At 39.4% G+C, this 16,328-nt stretch overlaps 1 protein-coding gene across 5 annotated transcripts in view; it reads left to right on the forward strand.

Moving 5' to 3' along the window:
- The window catches only part of LOC126195017 (anillin-like), a 171,166-nt gene that overhangs the window by 140,112 nt on the left and 14,726 nt on the right, over nucleotides 1–16,328 (forward strand). For all 5 annotated transcript variants that reach the window (XM_049933446.1, XM_049933448.1, XM_049933447.1 and 2 more), the window contains 2 exons: nucleotides 7,131–7,378; nucleotides 12,265–12,441. In XM_049933446.1, the coding sequence (XP_049789403.1) occupies nucleotides 7,131–7,378; nucleotides 12,265–12,441 (425 nt within the window). The remainder of the gene's footprint in view (nucleotides 1–7,130; nucleotides 7,379–12,264; nucleotides 12,442–16,328) is intronic.

Raw genomic sequence — 16,328 nt, forward strand, 5'->3', positions numbered from 1 at the left:
GACCAGAGTGTGTAGGATGTGTTGTCAACAAGAACCAGTCCTTTTCTGACTTCTAAGCTCCCAATCCTGATTCCTTATTTCAGTTACAAAGAGTTTGGAGGTGATCCAGAAGTTTTTATTAACATTCTAGTGCACTGGCAGATGTTTTACATGCTTAAAACACCTAGGATTTTTTGATTTACCTTTTATGAGCAATTTTTTCTTCTCAGTTCCATCTGCATTAACACAAACCAGAACTGTTATTTGTTCATAACTTACCACCAACAGGTTTTTCGCCCCTGAATTTCAGAGTTTTGTCAGGTGTCCATTTAAAAAATATGTCAGTCTTTGCATTAAAGATGTCACAGTCTGCATATCCTTCACGAATTGTAGGCCATATGTTAGCAAGCCATTGTTGGATTGTTTCAGTACTTACACTGTTGGCTTCACCGCTCAAAAGTAATGCCATGACATTGCTCGAATCTGTCAATCCAGCTACTGGTGCACAAAAACTCCTCATCTTTTAATTTCTTGGCAAATTCTGCTTTCACCATAAGGGGAGACCCACTAAAGGGTACACTGATGCTTCACTTTTACTTAAACCACTTAAACAGCTTTTCATCCATGTCGCCTATGCTGAGCTTTTCGTAACACCTTAATTTCAGATCCATTGTGTACAAATGCAGAAACGGTTTCACACTTGTTCTTCCAATTGTTTGGACTGAAGAATCGAAGGCCAAATTGATGACGCTCATCAACCATTTTAGCTCCATTCTTGATTTCATGAGTCACTTTTACTTTTTCTTCTACCTTTTATTGGCCATGTTGTTCTGACATGTATGCACTTCGTAACAAATTGTTATGGAAACTGACATCACATGTACTGCTGACAAGTTCTGTGATAGATACCATCACTGTAGTGTGAGTACACTAGGACAAGAAAATGACATTATGCACGAGATAGATACACCTATATACATTTGGCGTATTAAGCAGGCATGAGAAGTATGTTCCTCTCAAGGAAAATGGCCATACCACAGAAATCACAATGTTATAGTGGAGTTGTGGTAGTAACTGATGTCATTATAGGAAATTTCAACTGTAGTTACACTTGAAACCACTATTGCAAAGTAAATTACAGCAGCTTGTACTGAAGTGTTAACTGTGTTATGCCGCAGCTGATTTGTAGTTAGATTAAGAGTGAGAGCTGAAAGGGTACAGGAACCATAATACGATCACCTGAGATCTTCTTTTGCTTTGCTGTTCTTATGCACCATGCTTATTCTTGTTGTTGACTTCGTCTTCATAGACTGAAATCTTGAATCTATAAAACTAAGTCTAAACTATCTCGCAAATCCACCAAATACGAGATACAGTTTCTTCATAAAATGTTATATAGTAATTGAATATTGGAGCAGGGAACACTTCTCTTGATAAACATTTACATTCGTTACATTACTTCAGCAGTCTTCCACTTCCTAGGATGGAAACAAAATGAATCTGCTGCCATCCTTGTGACATCATTCTTTCATTGTCATTATCTTCAGCATTCACTGGAGTGCTGCTTGTCTCTGAGAAGGGCGCACCTCCATGGAGCAACTGCTGATCTAGCAAGAAGAAGAAGATTAAAAAATTCTTGTGTTGTTGTCTTCAGTCCTGCGACTGGTTTGATGCACCTCTCCATGCTACTCTATCCTGTGCAAGCTTCTTCATCTCCCAGTACTTACTGCATCATACATCCTTCTGAATCTGCTTAGTGTATTCATCTCTTGGTCTCCCTCTACGATTTTTACCCTCCAAACTGCCCTCCAATGCTAAATTTGTGATCCCTTGATGCCTCAGAACAACCGGTCCCTTCTTCTTGTCAAGTTGTGCCACAAACTCCTCCCCAATTCTATTCAATACCTCCTCATTAGTTATGTGATCCACCCACCTAATCTTCAGCATTCTTCTATAGCGCCACATTTCGAAACTTCTATTCTCTTCTTGTCCAAACTATTTGTCGTCCACGTTTCACTTCCATACATGGCTACACTCCATACAAATACTTTCAGAAACGACTTCCTGACACTTAAATCTATACTTAATGTTAACAAATTTATCTTCATCAGACACGCTTTCCTTGCCATTGCCAGTCTACATTTTATATCCTCTCTACTTCGACCATCATCAGTTATTTTACTCCCTAAATAGCAAAACTCCTTTACTACTTTAAGTGTCTCATTTCCTAATCTAATACCCTCAGCATCACCCGACTTAATTCGACTACATTCCATTATCCTCGTTTTGCTTTTGTTGATGTTCATCTTATATCCTCCTTTCAAGACACTGTCCATTCCGTTCAACTGCTCTTCCAAGTCCTTTGCTGTCTCTGACAGAATTACAATGTCATCGGCGAACCTCAATGTTTTTATTTCTTCTCCATGGACTTTAATACCTACTCCGAATTTTTCTTTTGTTTCCTTTACTGCTTGCTCTATATACAGATTGAATAACATCGGGGAGAGGCTACAACCCTGTCTCACTCCCTTCCCAACCACTGCTTCCCTTTCATGCCCCTCGACACTTATTACTGCCATCTGGTTTCTGTACAAATTGTAAATAGCCTTTCGCTCCCTGTGTTTTACCCCTGCCACCTTTAGAATTTGAAAGAGAGTATTCCAGTCAACATTGTCAAAAGCTTTCTCTAAGTCTACAAATGCTAGAAATGTAAGTTTGCCTTTCCTTAATCTATTTTCTAAGATAAGTTGTATGGTCAGTATTGCCTCATGTGTTCCAACATTTATGCGGAATCCAAACTGATCTTCCCCGAGGTCGGCTTCTACCAGTTTTTCCATTCGTCTGTAAAGAATTCGCGTTAGTATTTTGCAGCCGTGACTTATTAAACTGATAGTTCGGTAATTTTCACATCTGTCAACACCTGCTTTCTTTGGGATTGGAATTATTATATTCTTCTTGAAGTCTGAGGGTATTTCGCCTGTCTCATACATCTTGCTCACCAGATGGTAGAGTTTTGTCATTTTTGAGACATTTGTATTCCTTTTTGCTTGCTTCATTTACTGTGTTTTTATATTTTCTCCTTTCATCAATTAAATTCAATATTTCTTCTGTTACCCAAGGATTTCTACTAGCCCTTGTCTTTTTACCTACTTGATCGTCTGCTGCCTTCACTACTTCATCCCTCAGAGCTACCCATTCTTCTTCTACTGTATTTCTTTCCCCCATTCCTGTCAATTGTTCCCTTATGCTCTCCCTGAAACTCTGTACAACCTCTGGTTCTTTCAGTTTATCCAGGTCCCATCTCCTTAAATTCCCACCTTTTTGCAGTTTCTTCAGTTTTAATCTACAGTTCATAACCAATAGATTGTGGTCAGAGTCCACATTTGCCCCTGGAAATGTCTTACAATTTAAAACCTGGTTCGTAAATATCTGTCTTACCATTATATAATTTATCTGATACCTTCTAGTATCTCCAGGATTCTTCCACGTATACAACCTTCTTTTATGATTCTTGAACCATTTAGGTTAACTAAAAAGCAGTAATTATAGTAGTACTTCTAACTTAGTATTACAACCTTGTGCTGAGTTAAGATTATCCTATACTGAATAGATGACTTGGGTCATATTTTCTGACAGCCTGAAATATGCTGTAGTAAAACTTGCTTACAAAACAGCAGATAGCAAACGACGTCTAACTACAGAATCACATTACTCTTACCAATCTTTTCAAACGTGATTGAAAAAGTAGCTTATGAAAGAATACTAATTTCTTTAACCAAGCAGAACTTGTTAATTCTTCTCAGTTTGACTTTTGTAAAGGATTCTCCTTTGAGAAGGCAATAAAAAGCATAATATGAGCGGAACTTAACATGAAAAACTATCCTGATGCATTACCTGTTAGCAACAGATGTTAAATCTGGCTAAACACACAGTTAAAGTAATAGATGTGTTCAGCATTTTAGTCTTTTCAAACGTGATTGAAAAAGTGGCTTATGAAAGAATACTAATTTCTTTAACCAAGCAGAACTTGTTAATTCTTCTCAGTTTGACTTTTGTAAAGGATTCTCCTTTGAGAAGGCAATAAAAAGCATAATATGAGCGGAACTTAACATGAAAAACTATCCTGATGCATTACCTGTTAGCAACAGATGTTAAATCTGGCTAAACACACAGTTAAAGTAATAGATGTGTTCAGCATTTTAGTCTTTAGAAACACCTATTATTGTGTTGGCTTACTTTGCACATTTTCACTTCCTGTTTACTTACGGAATTATATATCCTGGGCCAGGGCACCTAAACTAAATAAAGGGTTTATTCAGTATAAGGACCTTGTGTAATGTAGATTATTGTACATCCTGCAGAAGCCTTTCTGAGGACCGTGGAGTTGTCAAACTCGCTTCCTAGTCCACATACTCCTCAAAGGTTTTTGTTGCTGTTAATAAAAATCAGTTTCAGCTGAACTGTGTTTTACACTGTCACAAAACAAGACAAAGATAATTTTCAAGTAGACTTTGCCTCTTTGTATAGGTTTCAGAATGGAGCATGTACTCTGGTGGGAAGCCATTCAATAAGTTCCTGGACTAACATAAAGCAAGTAATTGAGAATCAAGACTAATTTAAATCAAGCTAAAATCAATGTTTGTTGTAAAGCTGCATGACAAATAGTAATGTAGTTTCAATAGGACTCAGTACTTCCAGATGTAGGTAAATATTTTCTTAGAAAAATACCATAATATTAGCTATCAATAGCAGTTACACAGCAGCTATCTATTAAAACTAAGGAGGCACCAGCTTTTTTTGAAGTACAAATTTTCATTCCAATTTACTGGGTTAAATTCAGCTGGCATAAGCATGAGTAGCACTAAACATTATAGTGATACTTATTGTTCATTCAGTATACAGATTTTTTATGGGTTTCCTTTGTTGCATCACTCTACATCCTTGAAGGGTCCCCATCCTGATGGTACCTGTTAAACATTACTTAATTTGTATTAAACTTACATTTGAAATTGTCTTATGCCATTCCCTGGAGTGAGTTTGGCATAGAATGGTGAGCTGTAGGCCTCGGAATACAATAAAAGCTCATTAACAGCACTACTCAAATTGGAGGCTCTGGTGTTTTTTTTTCCCCCCTAATATATAGAATTGTGTTTAAAACAAGGGATATTTCTCATTTCCCGTACTACCACATGTGTTAGATTGTTCATGACATCAGAATGTTGTACTGTGCAACAACTCTAATTGCAGTTCAGTCTCTTAAAGTGAGAGCATTACTCAGTTTATTTGTTATGTTTGCTGATAACAATATTTATTTAAAATTGTCTTTTATTGCTGCTATAATTGCCGGCTGAAGTGGCCGTGCGGTTAAAGGTGCTGCAGTCTGGAACCGCAGGACCGCTACGGTCGCAGGTTCGAATCCTGCCTCGGGCATGGATGTTTGTGATATCCTTAGGTTAGTTAGGTTTAACTAGTTCTAAGTTCTAGGGGACTAATGACCTCAGCAGTTGAGTCCCATAGTGCTCAGAGCCATTTTTTTTTTTGCTGCTATAATTGCGATACACATTACTAAAGGTGTGCTTACACAGGCAATGAAAATTACATGCTGCCAGTAACAGATACTGGTATTGCTGCCTGGCAACATTCCAGCCACAGGTTTTGCAACCTTGCAAGCCAGAAGAATTTTAGCCACAGTTTGTTAACATTGCTGGCCATTGTTGCCTGACAATGTTTGCAGAAATAGATTTCCAGGCCAGAAGCATGAAATGGACAAAAGGTAGCTAGTGGAAGCGGGTGAGGCTCTCTTGCATATGCATTTTTCAGAGAAAAGTAGTACTGAGGAAAAGAGAAATCAAACATCGTGGACGCTTTCCCTTTTTTTAATTGGACTACTTCTGAAACTCGTGAACTGATGCTGGATACATACCATTTTCAGAGTGCTAGAATATGATTCTGAATATATCTTTTAAAAGTAACTCGACTGAGGACTGGTATTTAATTTATTTATACTTGTCCAGAACATAACATTAAATATAATTTATTACACATAGCATATCATACATATATATTACAGAGAATATGTGCATATTTATATTCCATATGCTGCCCAGAATTCCGCTGCACAGACTGCCTTATCATTGGCGATAATCAGATCGTCCATGAACACAGGTTCCGACAGTTTCCTGCAGCTGAGTAGGTGCCGATGGTCTTGGGGTTCACCACACTCACATAGTTCATCCCCTGAGATGAATCCTCATTTCTTCATGTTCTCCTTGCATCGAGATACTCCAGTTCTCAGTCTATTGAGTACCTTCCATGTTGTGTATGGGAGATGATGACCTGTAGCAAGTTCTTCCTTGGGGTGTTATATCAGAGATGGCCGAGGGAGTAGGTGTTAGGTCGTTTCCAAGGTTCTTCAGTAATTGTCACGCCTTTCTACTATTTTGTTTGATATTGAGCTGTGTCATAAGATAGCACCATTTTTCTTGCCTTCTAGCTGATATAGCTGGTATTTCTTCACCAACCTGTATTTTTTCTTCACTGGTATGATCAGCACTGATATAAAAGACTGTATAACAGTTGCAAAAAGACTGGTGATCACCTTTCATTTTTTGGCTGTTTGTGATTCAGACAGCAGTGTAGCGTCTCAAAGTGCAGTTCCCGTCAATGCACCTCTCATACCAGGTATTTGCAACACTTTGTTGGAACAACTTAAGAAATTCATAAAAGTTATTTGAAATACCGATCATGTGTTTGTTAACAATAATGGGAATTCCTGGATGGAAAAATACACAAAATAAGGGAAAAGCAACCATTCGTCTATAATGGACAGATGCGTGGTCCATGAAACATGTAACAGAACACAGTATTCAACTTACTTTCAAGCTCTTGCCCTTTCTCTCATAAAAGTACACACATTCATACACACAACAACAGAGACAACAAAATGCACACTTCCACAATTGCGCAATAGTCTCACATCTTTTAAACTGAAGAATACGTTTGATACAATGTCGAGGTAGATATGACCCAACAATACAAATCACCGAAATTGCCATGTATTGCGTTGATGTTGGGGGCAACACTATTGCTGCCGCATTTTTCTGTAAAACATGGTCTATGTAAACACAACTTAAAGAATCTGTCTTTTTCAGGTAATACTTGCCACCATTTCATGTGTCTGCTGCGCTCTCAGGAACAAGTGTTGGGCACTCCTGTTTTAGCTGCATCACCTACTGCGCTAAAGGGAACACCTGGACTTATGTGGAAGGGACCATTGAAGTTAAATGGCCTCTACACTGATTTTAAGGCTACTCTTGAGGTCTACAGCCTTGAAACACAAAAGGAGATTTTGCCTCACAATGTCAAGTATCACATTACTGATGGGAGTAGTGGGAAGAAGGTAATAGCTTTGATTTATGCAGAGCTAATAATTTGTGTGATTGTGTTTACTCTCTGTCATATTACATGATTTCCCTAAATCATGTAAGACATATTACAGGATTGTTCCTATGAAAAGGATGCAGCTATTTTTGTTCTCCAACCCAAACATTTGCTCCATCCTTAATGACCTCATTGATAGAGCAGTGAATTCCAATCTTCCTTCTTTCATTCCTTATTTTTGCTGTTTTCCACTAGCTTTTGAGTGTATTACAATTCATGTTTTCTTATTACAGGCACAATAGATGCTGATTGCGTTAAAGGGATTTGGATATCTGCTGATAAAGATAAACTGAAGACATTACTTTTGCATTTATAATTGTACCATTATTACACACTCCACTCTACGTTTCAATGGTGCAATAACCACTCACAAACACCAGGTGACAGCATTAGCAGTGGAGGGTATATAAAGTGTTTCAAGGGATGCAGGAAAAGGTACATTTCTTGTCATAATGTGGAAATGGAGCAATGTATTTGATCATTGGCTTTTGGGCCAAGGGTGGATGCATTTCCAAAACAGTTATTTGTAAACTGTTTGCCTGCTCCCGTGTTTAAAGTACACTGTATATGGCAGAATAGCACTATCCAAAACTGGCACCAAAGCAAGTGTGGTGCACCACGGGCCGTAGGTGACAAGGGGAACAATGGCTGTGGTGATGTGTACGGGTGAATAGATGTGCAACTGTTGAGCTACTGGCCACTCAGAAGAATCAAGGAATTATCAAGTTTGTCTCCTCAATGACTGTTCAGCAAATTTTGATGCCTATGGGCCTCTGAAGCTGGTACCTGCTTCACACACCAATGCTGACTGCTGTTCATCAGTGATGAAGGCCAGAATTTACACGCCAATATGCAACTGGACATTTGTTGAGTGGCAGCGGGTAGGCTTTTCAGATACAGATGGTCCCAGAGGAAGGAGCATCATGGTATGTTTCCTTGGCATCCCTTGGGTGATCTTGTCTTTCTGGAAGGCACAGTGGATCAACACACATATGCATGTATCTCTGGAGACCATGTCTGCCCCCAAATACAGTTTTTTTTCCTCGGCACGATGGCATCTACCAGCAGGACTTTCCAACGTGTTACACAGCTCGCAGTGTACATGCATGGAGCATCAGGATAAGGTTACTGTACTCCCATGTACACCAGACTCTTGATTTAAATGAAATAAAGACTCTGTGGGACCACCTACATCTGACTGTTCATGCCAAGAACTCTCAACTGCAAAACCTATCGCAGCTGGCCACAGCACTGGAGTCGGCATGGCTCCACATCTGTGTCTGTACTTCCAAAATCGTATTGACATTCTTCTTGCACGTTTATGGTGCAAAAGATGTTTATTCAGGCTCTTGCCAGTTGGTCACATTAATGTGACTGGCCATTCTATTTTACTATTCCAGCAAACTGAGTGAAGTTTTGTAGAAGCCTCATCCACATCGTTTTGTTCATCTAAAGTTCTTCATATGCAAAGGCTTTCACATGACACAAGCACTATCACCAGCATTGATCGTATAGTATATTGTGACAGTTGTAGGTGGGGGTGTTTTGATCTGTCATTGTTAAAGTTACCAGTAGAGGTCGGGGCTGTGCCCCCATTTTTACAGCGCTGCCAGCCATTGCCGAATGCCTCGTATATCCTCCGTTATGCTTTGTGTTGTGCATTGCTTGTTGCTTGTTTCATATTTTGAAATCAGTGAAGACACTGCTCCAGGTCCATCACAGGAGTCAAGTATGACTCCTGCATCCTCTAAAAGGAAAGGGAGATTTGTAGTACGAAGTGGTGCTCGTAAAATAATGCGTGATGTGCTGGAATGCTGCGAGGCAGAAAAGGAAAGATAAAAGCTGCTACACCCTATCACTCAGGCCTGTAAGAGAGCTGCCACTTACACCTGTAATAGTATATGAACCATAGATAGGGTTAGAACGTTTGCAAGCTCTCATCCATGTGAATAGCCTGATACTCAGTCCTGATTTGTACTGTACAAGTGTAAATCTGTTTGTATACAACAATGCTTCCAACGTGGCATCTGCTTAGTTTTAATTTTTCATTTTGTTTCACTTAGGAAGAGACATAGTAATATTAAAGAGGAAGTTGATGACTTCAGTAAATTAGTTATAAGGAATACCATAGCAGAGTTCTACACACAACAGAAAGTAGTTCACGTGGCAGAAGTTCTTCCACCACAGTGCGAGAAGATAAATTGGAGATGGAGCAGTGCCTCATTTAAAACTTCACTTAAGTCGATGGGATTTGTGTGGAAATCTGTAATTCACAAATGAAATCTCTTGCTAGAACATGGTGACGTTGTTCTTTGGCAGTCTCGTTTCCTTGCACACACGAAGAGCATTAGGGAAGCTCAACAAAATATTTATCGTCTTGATGAGTCATGGATTGAAAGCAATCTGACATGATGCAAATGCTGGCAGAAGCTACAAGATGGTTTGGGTGTTATGGCTTGGGAAAGTGCTTCCAGATGGCTCGAGAAACAGGTTTGTGAAGCAAGCAGAACTTAAGTTCTGGACAAAATCGTTGCAAGGAGATTATCGTGTCCAAACGAACTCAGAATGTATGGAAGTGGTTTTCGGAGATGGCACTCCCAAATCTTCTGCCAAATTCTGTCATTGTTGTGGACAATTTGTCGTATCACTGTAGACAGGTGAACGAAACACCATCATTGTACTATCCAAAGGTGGTGGTGATAGATGGCTACAAAAAAGTAAAGTTAAATGCAATGACAGCATGACAAAGGCTGAACTGTACGCTCTTGTGCAGACAATAAACTAAGTGAAAAGAGCTATGTAGTAGATGCACTGGCTAAGAGTGCAGGCCACACCATTGTTCGCCTGCCACCATACGATTGCAACCCGAACACAATTGAACTTGCATGGTCAAAAATTAAACTGTACGTGATGGAGCATAACGTCTCTGGTGACAAGTGAGCAGCCAACCACAAGAAACTGAGAAACAATGCCATCAGTTCTGTCACTCCAAATGACTGGGAAGGGTACTGCAAAAAAGTTTACAAAGTGGAATATGATTACAGGAGGTGCGATGGTGTTATGGAAGTTGGAACTGATCACATTATAATACGTACCAACAACTCTAGTGAGGACTGGTCTAATACAGAGACAATGGAACATGAGAGCTCACCCTGCATGGATGTAGCTGATAATGAGTCTTTATATAACTGACACGGCTGAGAGTGACCGTGAAAGTGACTAAAATAAATCATTAAAACATGTTTTAATATTTAATTACATGGGCTTTCTTTCAGAAATAGTGTTTATCTGTAATTTCGTATCATCTCTGATAACTGGTATGTGCTTTGTAGCAATAGATGTTTTCACCAGTTTCAGCACCATGCTTCAGATGAAACACAGGTGTAGGCTGGCATTCCTGTGAGAGGGAGCCGGGGCCTGTACCTCCCACACCTCTCTTCTTGCCTTACCGGCCGTAGACCTTGTTTGTTTACACTCGCGGCCAACTGCTACAATATAATGTCAGAGTAATTATATCACTGTAGTCAGGCTCTGATCACCATATGACACTTCAGTCCTTCGCACAGCATGGCAAGGAGTATTGGTTTTGATTGAGAATAGACTAGACGTGGTAGGGAGAGACCTTGTAAAGCAGTCTTAGAAAATTGATGTGATATTTAGCACTTCAGACAGGTTATCAGCAGCACCTGCTCATAGAACCGTGCACAACACTCAGACTGTACAAGGTAATGGGTGTGGATCAACTGACAGATTCAGATACGGTCAGTTGCCAGTTAATAGTGTCTGTATTATGCTCTATAACAACAGTAAACAAAACCTGTTAACATAATGTGCCCACACTGAAAGTCTTCCCCTAATGTGAGGACAGATCTTTTTGCTTCTACTTCTATGTTAAGTACCTTGCCAATTCTTCTTAAGCATTGTCAGGTGTTAAGTTCCACAGCTGTGAGTGTCTGCAGAAGGTGAATATCAATATTCTGCAGATTCTGTAAGTATCCAGTTGGGTGGGAGGAAAAAATGTAGTCAAGAAAAACTTTAAATCTGAGCAGCTCTCTGTTCACCGGCGGGAAAATGCTGCTGCTTCTCAACAGAAACAATCATTTGTTGAAAGCTTAAATAGAGCCAAAAGAAGAAAATAAGCAAAGACCATTTTGGATAAAGAACTGTTTTTGCAAAAGCAAACATTCCAGTCAAAATGCTGCATGACATACTTTTAAATGCATATGTCTAATTTTTTACAAAAACACTTGCAAATTTTGCCAATAATAAATACCACATTTTCAGATCCCTAACAGTAACAACAACGATGGGCAGAATTAAAGTTAATTAATAGAGATTTTTAAAACATACAGCACACTGAATTTGTAGAGGAACATACAGCAAACTACTGCTCTCAGCTCTGTTTTTGTACTTACGAAAATGTGAAATCTACATTCTGCATTTTTTAATCAGGCAATAAAACTGAATATTCCTGTAGTATGATTTGTGTACACATTTGAAAGGTGAATATAAACCTCTTTTATTTCACTGAATTGATAATCAGTGTTCAGGGCATTTAATGAAACTGTTTGCCATTTCTTTATCAAGAGGAACTTTTATTGTCAATCAAATTGTTTTATACAGCTTAAAACAATTATAAATGTTGAAGCATGAATTTGATTATATTGTCTGTAAATGTTAGTATCTGAGTGGGCAGCACCATCAATTACTGTAAGAAAAAACTGATACTTCCTTCACGTACACTATACTGGCAAAGGGAGAAAATTATTGTTGTTGTTGTTTTCACTTTTTTACCATATTTTGTCAGAATTATAACATACCTGTAATTTTTCCTTTTGTGGACAGGAAGGCAATAAACTAAGACTAACGCCAAAGAAAGTGAAACAGGAGTCGCGTTTGATCATGCCAACGGTCCAATCCCCTGCGGGTCCATCTGCAGTTCGAACTTCAAGCTTTCAACTTGCTGGCTATGTTGTGTTCTCTCTGAAAGAAGTGCATCGCACCCAGTTCACACTCAACAAGGTATTCTTGAAGCATTGTTTGTATTCTGTGTTGCTTTTACTTTAGTAAGTACTAAAGATTTGTAGCAAATAGTGCTTTAAAATATATACTCAAGATGACCTCTGACTCATTAATAAAACATCTTTTGTACATCTAAATTAGAATTCTGCAATTAACTCATAGTAAGAAGTTTAAACTGATTTTATGTTTAAGACAACCAATAATTTTTGGAGCTATGGTAATTATGGACTTGGAAGTAATGCTTGCCACATTCATGTCATTAGATTAGATGTAGTAACCACAGGCCCTATGCATGCTTCAGTGTCCACTGTACGGAAGAGCAGTGGAATGTTGTGTGTCACAGGTAGTGGGGGATCTTTGCTTGATTGGCCAGATCCTTGAGAGTGGTGCAACCTTCTATTAACAAATAAAATAAAAACTCAAAGGTATACCACATGCTCATTGGGTGGGTGGCTGTTGACGTGGAATACTCATTAACAAGTAACCTTTAGGGAACCTGCGATGTCCTAGTTGTGTAGGACTTCCTCTGGCAAACAAGGCTCCATTTGCTCACTGAATGTGAGTAAAAGCTCACCCAGCATAGTGTAGTCCTAATACCCAGCTCTTTAAGAGAAGTCAGGTTCAGCCCTCCTGAAAATGCACAATCTAAGATGTGAGTAAATGATGGGAACACAAGATTGGTCAACAGCCAGAATGTGTGTGTAATTGAAAAGAGAGGGGGGTACGTGGAGAAGTTGTTGCCTTTTTATATTCAGAAGGCTTTGTGTGGTGTAGCAGGAACCGTGAATTCAGTGAAATGGCTCTAATATTAGATGGTGCTTGCTGAAACTGCTATTTCATATGAAGCAACACTGCTGCAGAATATGAAATGACTAGGGGGAATTTTCAGTTGTTACGTAACTACACAACACCCTAAATGTTAGCAAAGGTGTTGTGGTGTATAAGGACATAGTCCTAAACAAAATCCTAGACACAAGTGAATTGATGAATTGAAGGAAGAATGGGAGGCTAATGGAGTAACAGCTCGAAAAGTGTCAGTGGGGAACTGCAAAAGACAGTTGTACTTACTTTTACATCTAATATGCTTATTCTCCTTCAATGCATTACAGTGTGGTTTACCTGCTCAAGTCCAGCCGTACGTACTGTACCTTTTAAGGTGTTTAAAATGTTGGCATTTTGACACACTACACTGGCATGTAAGTATCAGCCAACTTGTCAAGAAACAATCCATGAAGCAGAAGAGTGTGTTTTAACTGTGGGGAGAGGTATTCAGTGATGAGTCGAGATAGAGCTTTTTACGTGGATGAGATGGTGATTCAGGAAATTAGTGACCAAACAAGTGGCATACAGTGGAGTGAAAAAGATGTAAAAGGTACAACAGACACATACCTTTATGTCACTTGTGACTACAGTAAAAAAGCTGGCTCAAAAACCTAGCATGTCAACACAGACTAAGACAAGCAGTGACAAGAAAGGAGGGGAAAAAACGTGCAAATGCCCTTGTAGAAATGGAGCAGTTACAAAGCAGCTTTCCTCCTCTAAACAGCTAGCAAAGACCACATTTGAGTAGTACACAACAAATCACACTTACAAAAAGAACAAATACAAACTTAGTATCGGTGGAGTTGTTAAACCACTACCCTTATCATCGAAAATTACGTAAGACACAGAAAGTCCCTTATCATCGAAAATTACGTAAGACACAGAAAGTAGAAAACCTAAGAGACAGGATTCCAAAGTCAACTCTGGTTTTATCTGATGAATAAACAGATTCTCTATGAAATTTGTCTGATGGAACCATCATGTTCTCATCCAGTCCACCATCCAATTTAGATTCACCAACTTAGCAGAAGAATAGGGGAAAGGCCAGACAAACCTCAGCACTGAGACAGTTCCCAAGTTTCCATATTGCTCTGAAAGGGGTTCAGGACGTGCATGGAGGAATTAAAACTTTTAATTTAGGGAAGACGTCTATGCCTGTTTTGCATGAAACCCATTTTAAACTTACTGTCACCCCTGTCCCATGACTGACTAACCTACCACTGCAAGGATGACATTACTTGGGAAGAGGATGGCTGTGTTTGAAAATAACACATACCATTCCTCTACTAAATAACTGATTACTAGCCTTCTAAACTTTGCTGTTGAAATTTATGTCTGACCAAGGTTTAAAGTATGCTTTGTCTATCACTGCAAAAAGCATTAGATAATGAGGCTGTCAAACACTTCTGCTTGGAGACATAAATACAACGATTGTGTTGTGGGACTCCTCATGTACCTGCCCCCAATGGACAAGTTTTGGAGAGCTTCATGATATCTTAGGAGCTCAACACCGGCAACCACACACTTTTATCTACTGCTACTGGGCCATCCTCAGCCATAGACCTTCTCAGGCTGTTCTCCAGTAATCCTAGATTCTCCTTGGTGGGAAGCTACTAATGACCTTCATTCCACTGACAAATTTCCATTGTGGATCCCTCTACCTGATGGGTCAGTCCGTGAAAGGAAGCAGCTGAGAAGGGAAATACATAGAGCAAACTGATCACCGCATGACGAAATGCTTGTTACTGAAAACTAAGACAGCATTCAAAAAAAGTCATGACAAGTTTCATGGATTTCTATACATTCCTCTTCTGATGGGTAATGGGGCAGCAGCTGTATATTTATGTGCAATAATGTAATATCTTGTGGGTGTATGTATTAGTTTTTACTTATTTGTGAATGGTATCAGTGGTACAATCCACTGTCTTCAGGCCCCTAGAAACAGCAGACATTCCATTTATCTTACTATGAAAATGACACTTTGCACACCACAGCATCTGATAGTTTTAAGTGATCAACCGAAGAGGATTAGATTAGATTAATACTTGTTCCATAGATCATGAATACGACACTTCGTAATGATGTGGAACGTGTCGGTTAATAAAAGATGTCTGTACAAGATATTACATTACACAAAATATTGCATGACACTAATGTTTAAATTTTTTTTGCCCCCCTTAATCTATATCTAAAAATTCAGCCAATGAGTAGAAGGAGTTGTCATCTAGAAATTCTTTTAACTTATTTTTATCTGTCAGGCTTTTGATGCTGTTTGGTAGGTGACCAAAGACTTTGGTGGCCGCGTAATGTACCCCTTTCTGTGCCAGTCAGATTTAACCCTGCATAGTGAAGATCATCCTTTCTCCTGGTGTTATAGCAATACAGTTCTCCTAAGTTATTAATGCCTAATAGGTTTTAGACCCCTGTTGAATCACTAAATTTACCTACCAGTATAGGCTGTTTGTTTTTCTGATAATTATTGCAAATTTATTACAGTGATGACACCATCTATAGTTTGTTGTCTTTGCAGTTCTAATGCTATGCTTGTTACATACACAAATGGAATGGAAATTAGTCCAGTCCAATACAGTTAATATATCATCATTTTATTATGATGTATCCCCCCTGCGGGTTCGGGGGTAAGAATAGGCCCGCGGTATTCCTGCCTGTCGTAAGAGGCGACTAAAAGGAGTCTCAAATGTTTCGGCCTTAACGTGATGGTCCCCTCTCGGGTTTGACCTCCATCTTTCTAAATTATTCCGAAGAGCGAGCCAATTGGGGAAGGGCGCCTTACATGGTGCACTGTATCCGTCGTGCAATTAGACCTTTAGCCGGCTTTCTCGTCATTGCAATGGTGTCCCGCTCGTTTTCGATCTCTTGGGCGATTACCACGCTGCACTCTGCAGTGTTTCTTTTAACTGCGACGACGACCTTGGACAGTTTTGCACCTAAGATCCAGCACGGTAGCCAGTCCGTTGTGGTGGGGCCGCCATGTACCCTCTTGGTTGTAGCCCCCTGACAACGCAGGGATCGCTCTACTGATGCCTGCGCCGTTAACTCCCCAC

This window comes from Schistocerca nitens, chromosome 7, assembly GCF_023898315.1.
Source record: "Schistocerca nitens isolate TAMUIC-IGC-003100 chromosome 7, iqSchNite1.1, whole genome shotgun sequence".
In the NCBI taxonomy this organism is placed as follows: Eukaryota; Metazoa; Arthropoda; class Insecta; order Orthoptera; family Acrididae; genus Schistocerca; species Schistocerca nitens.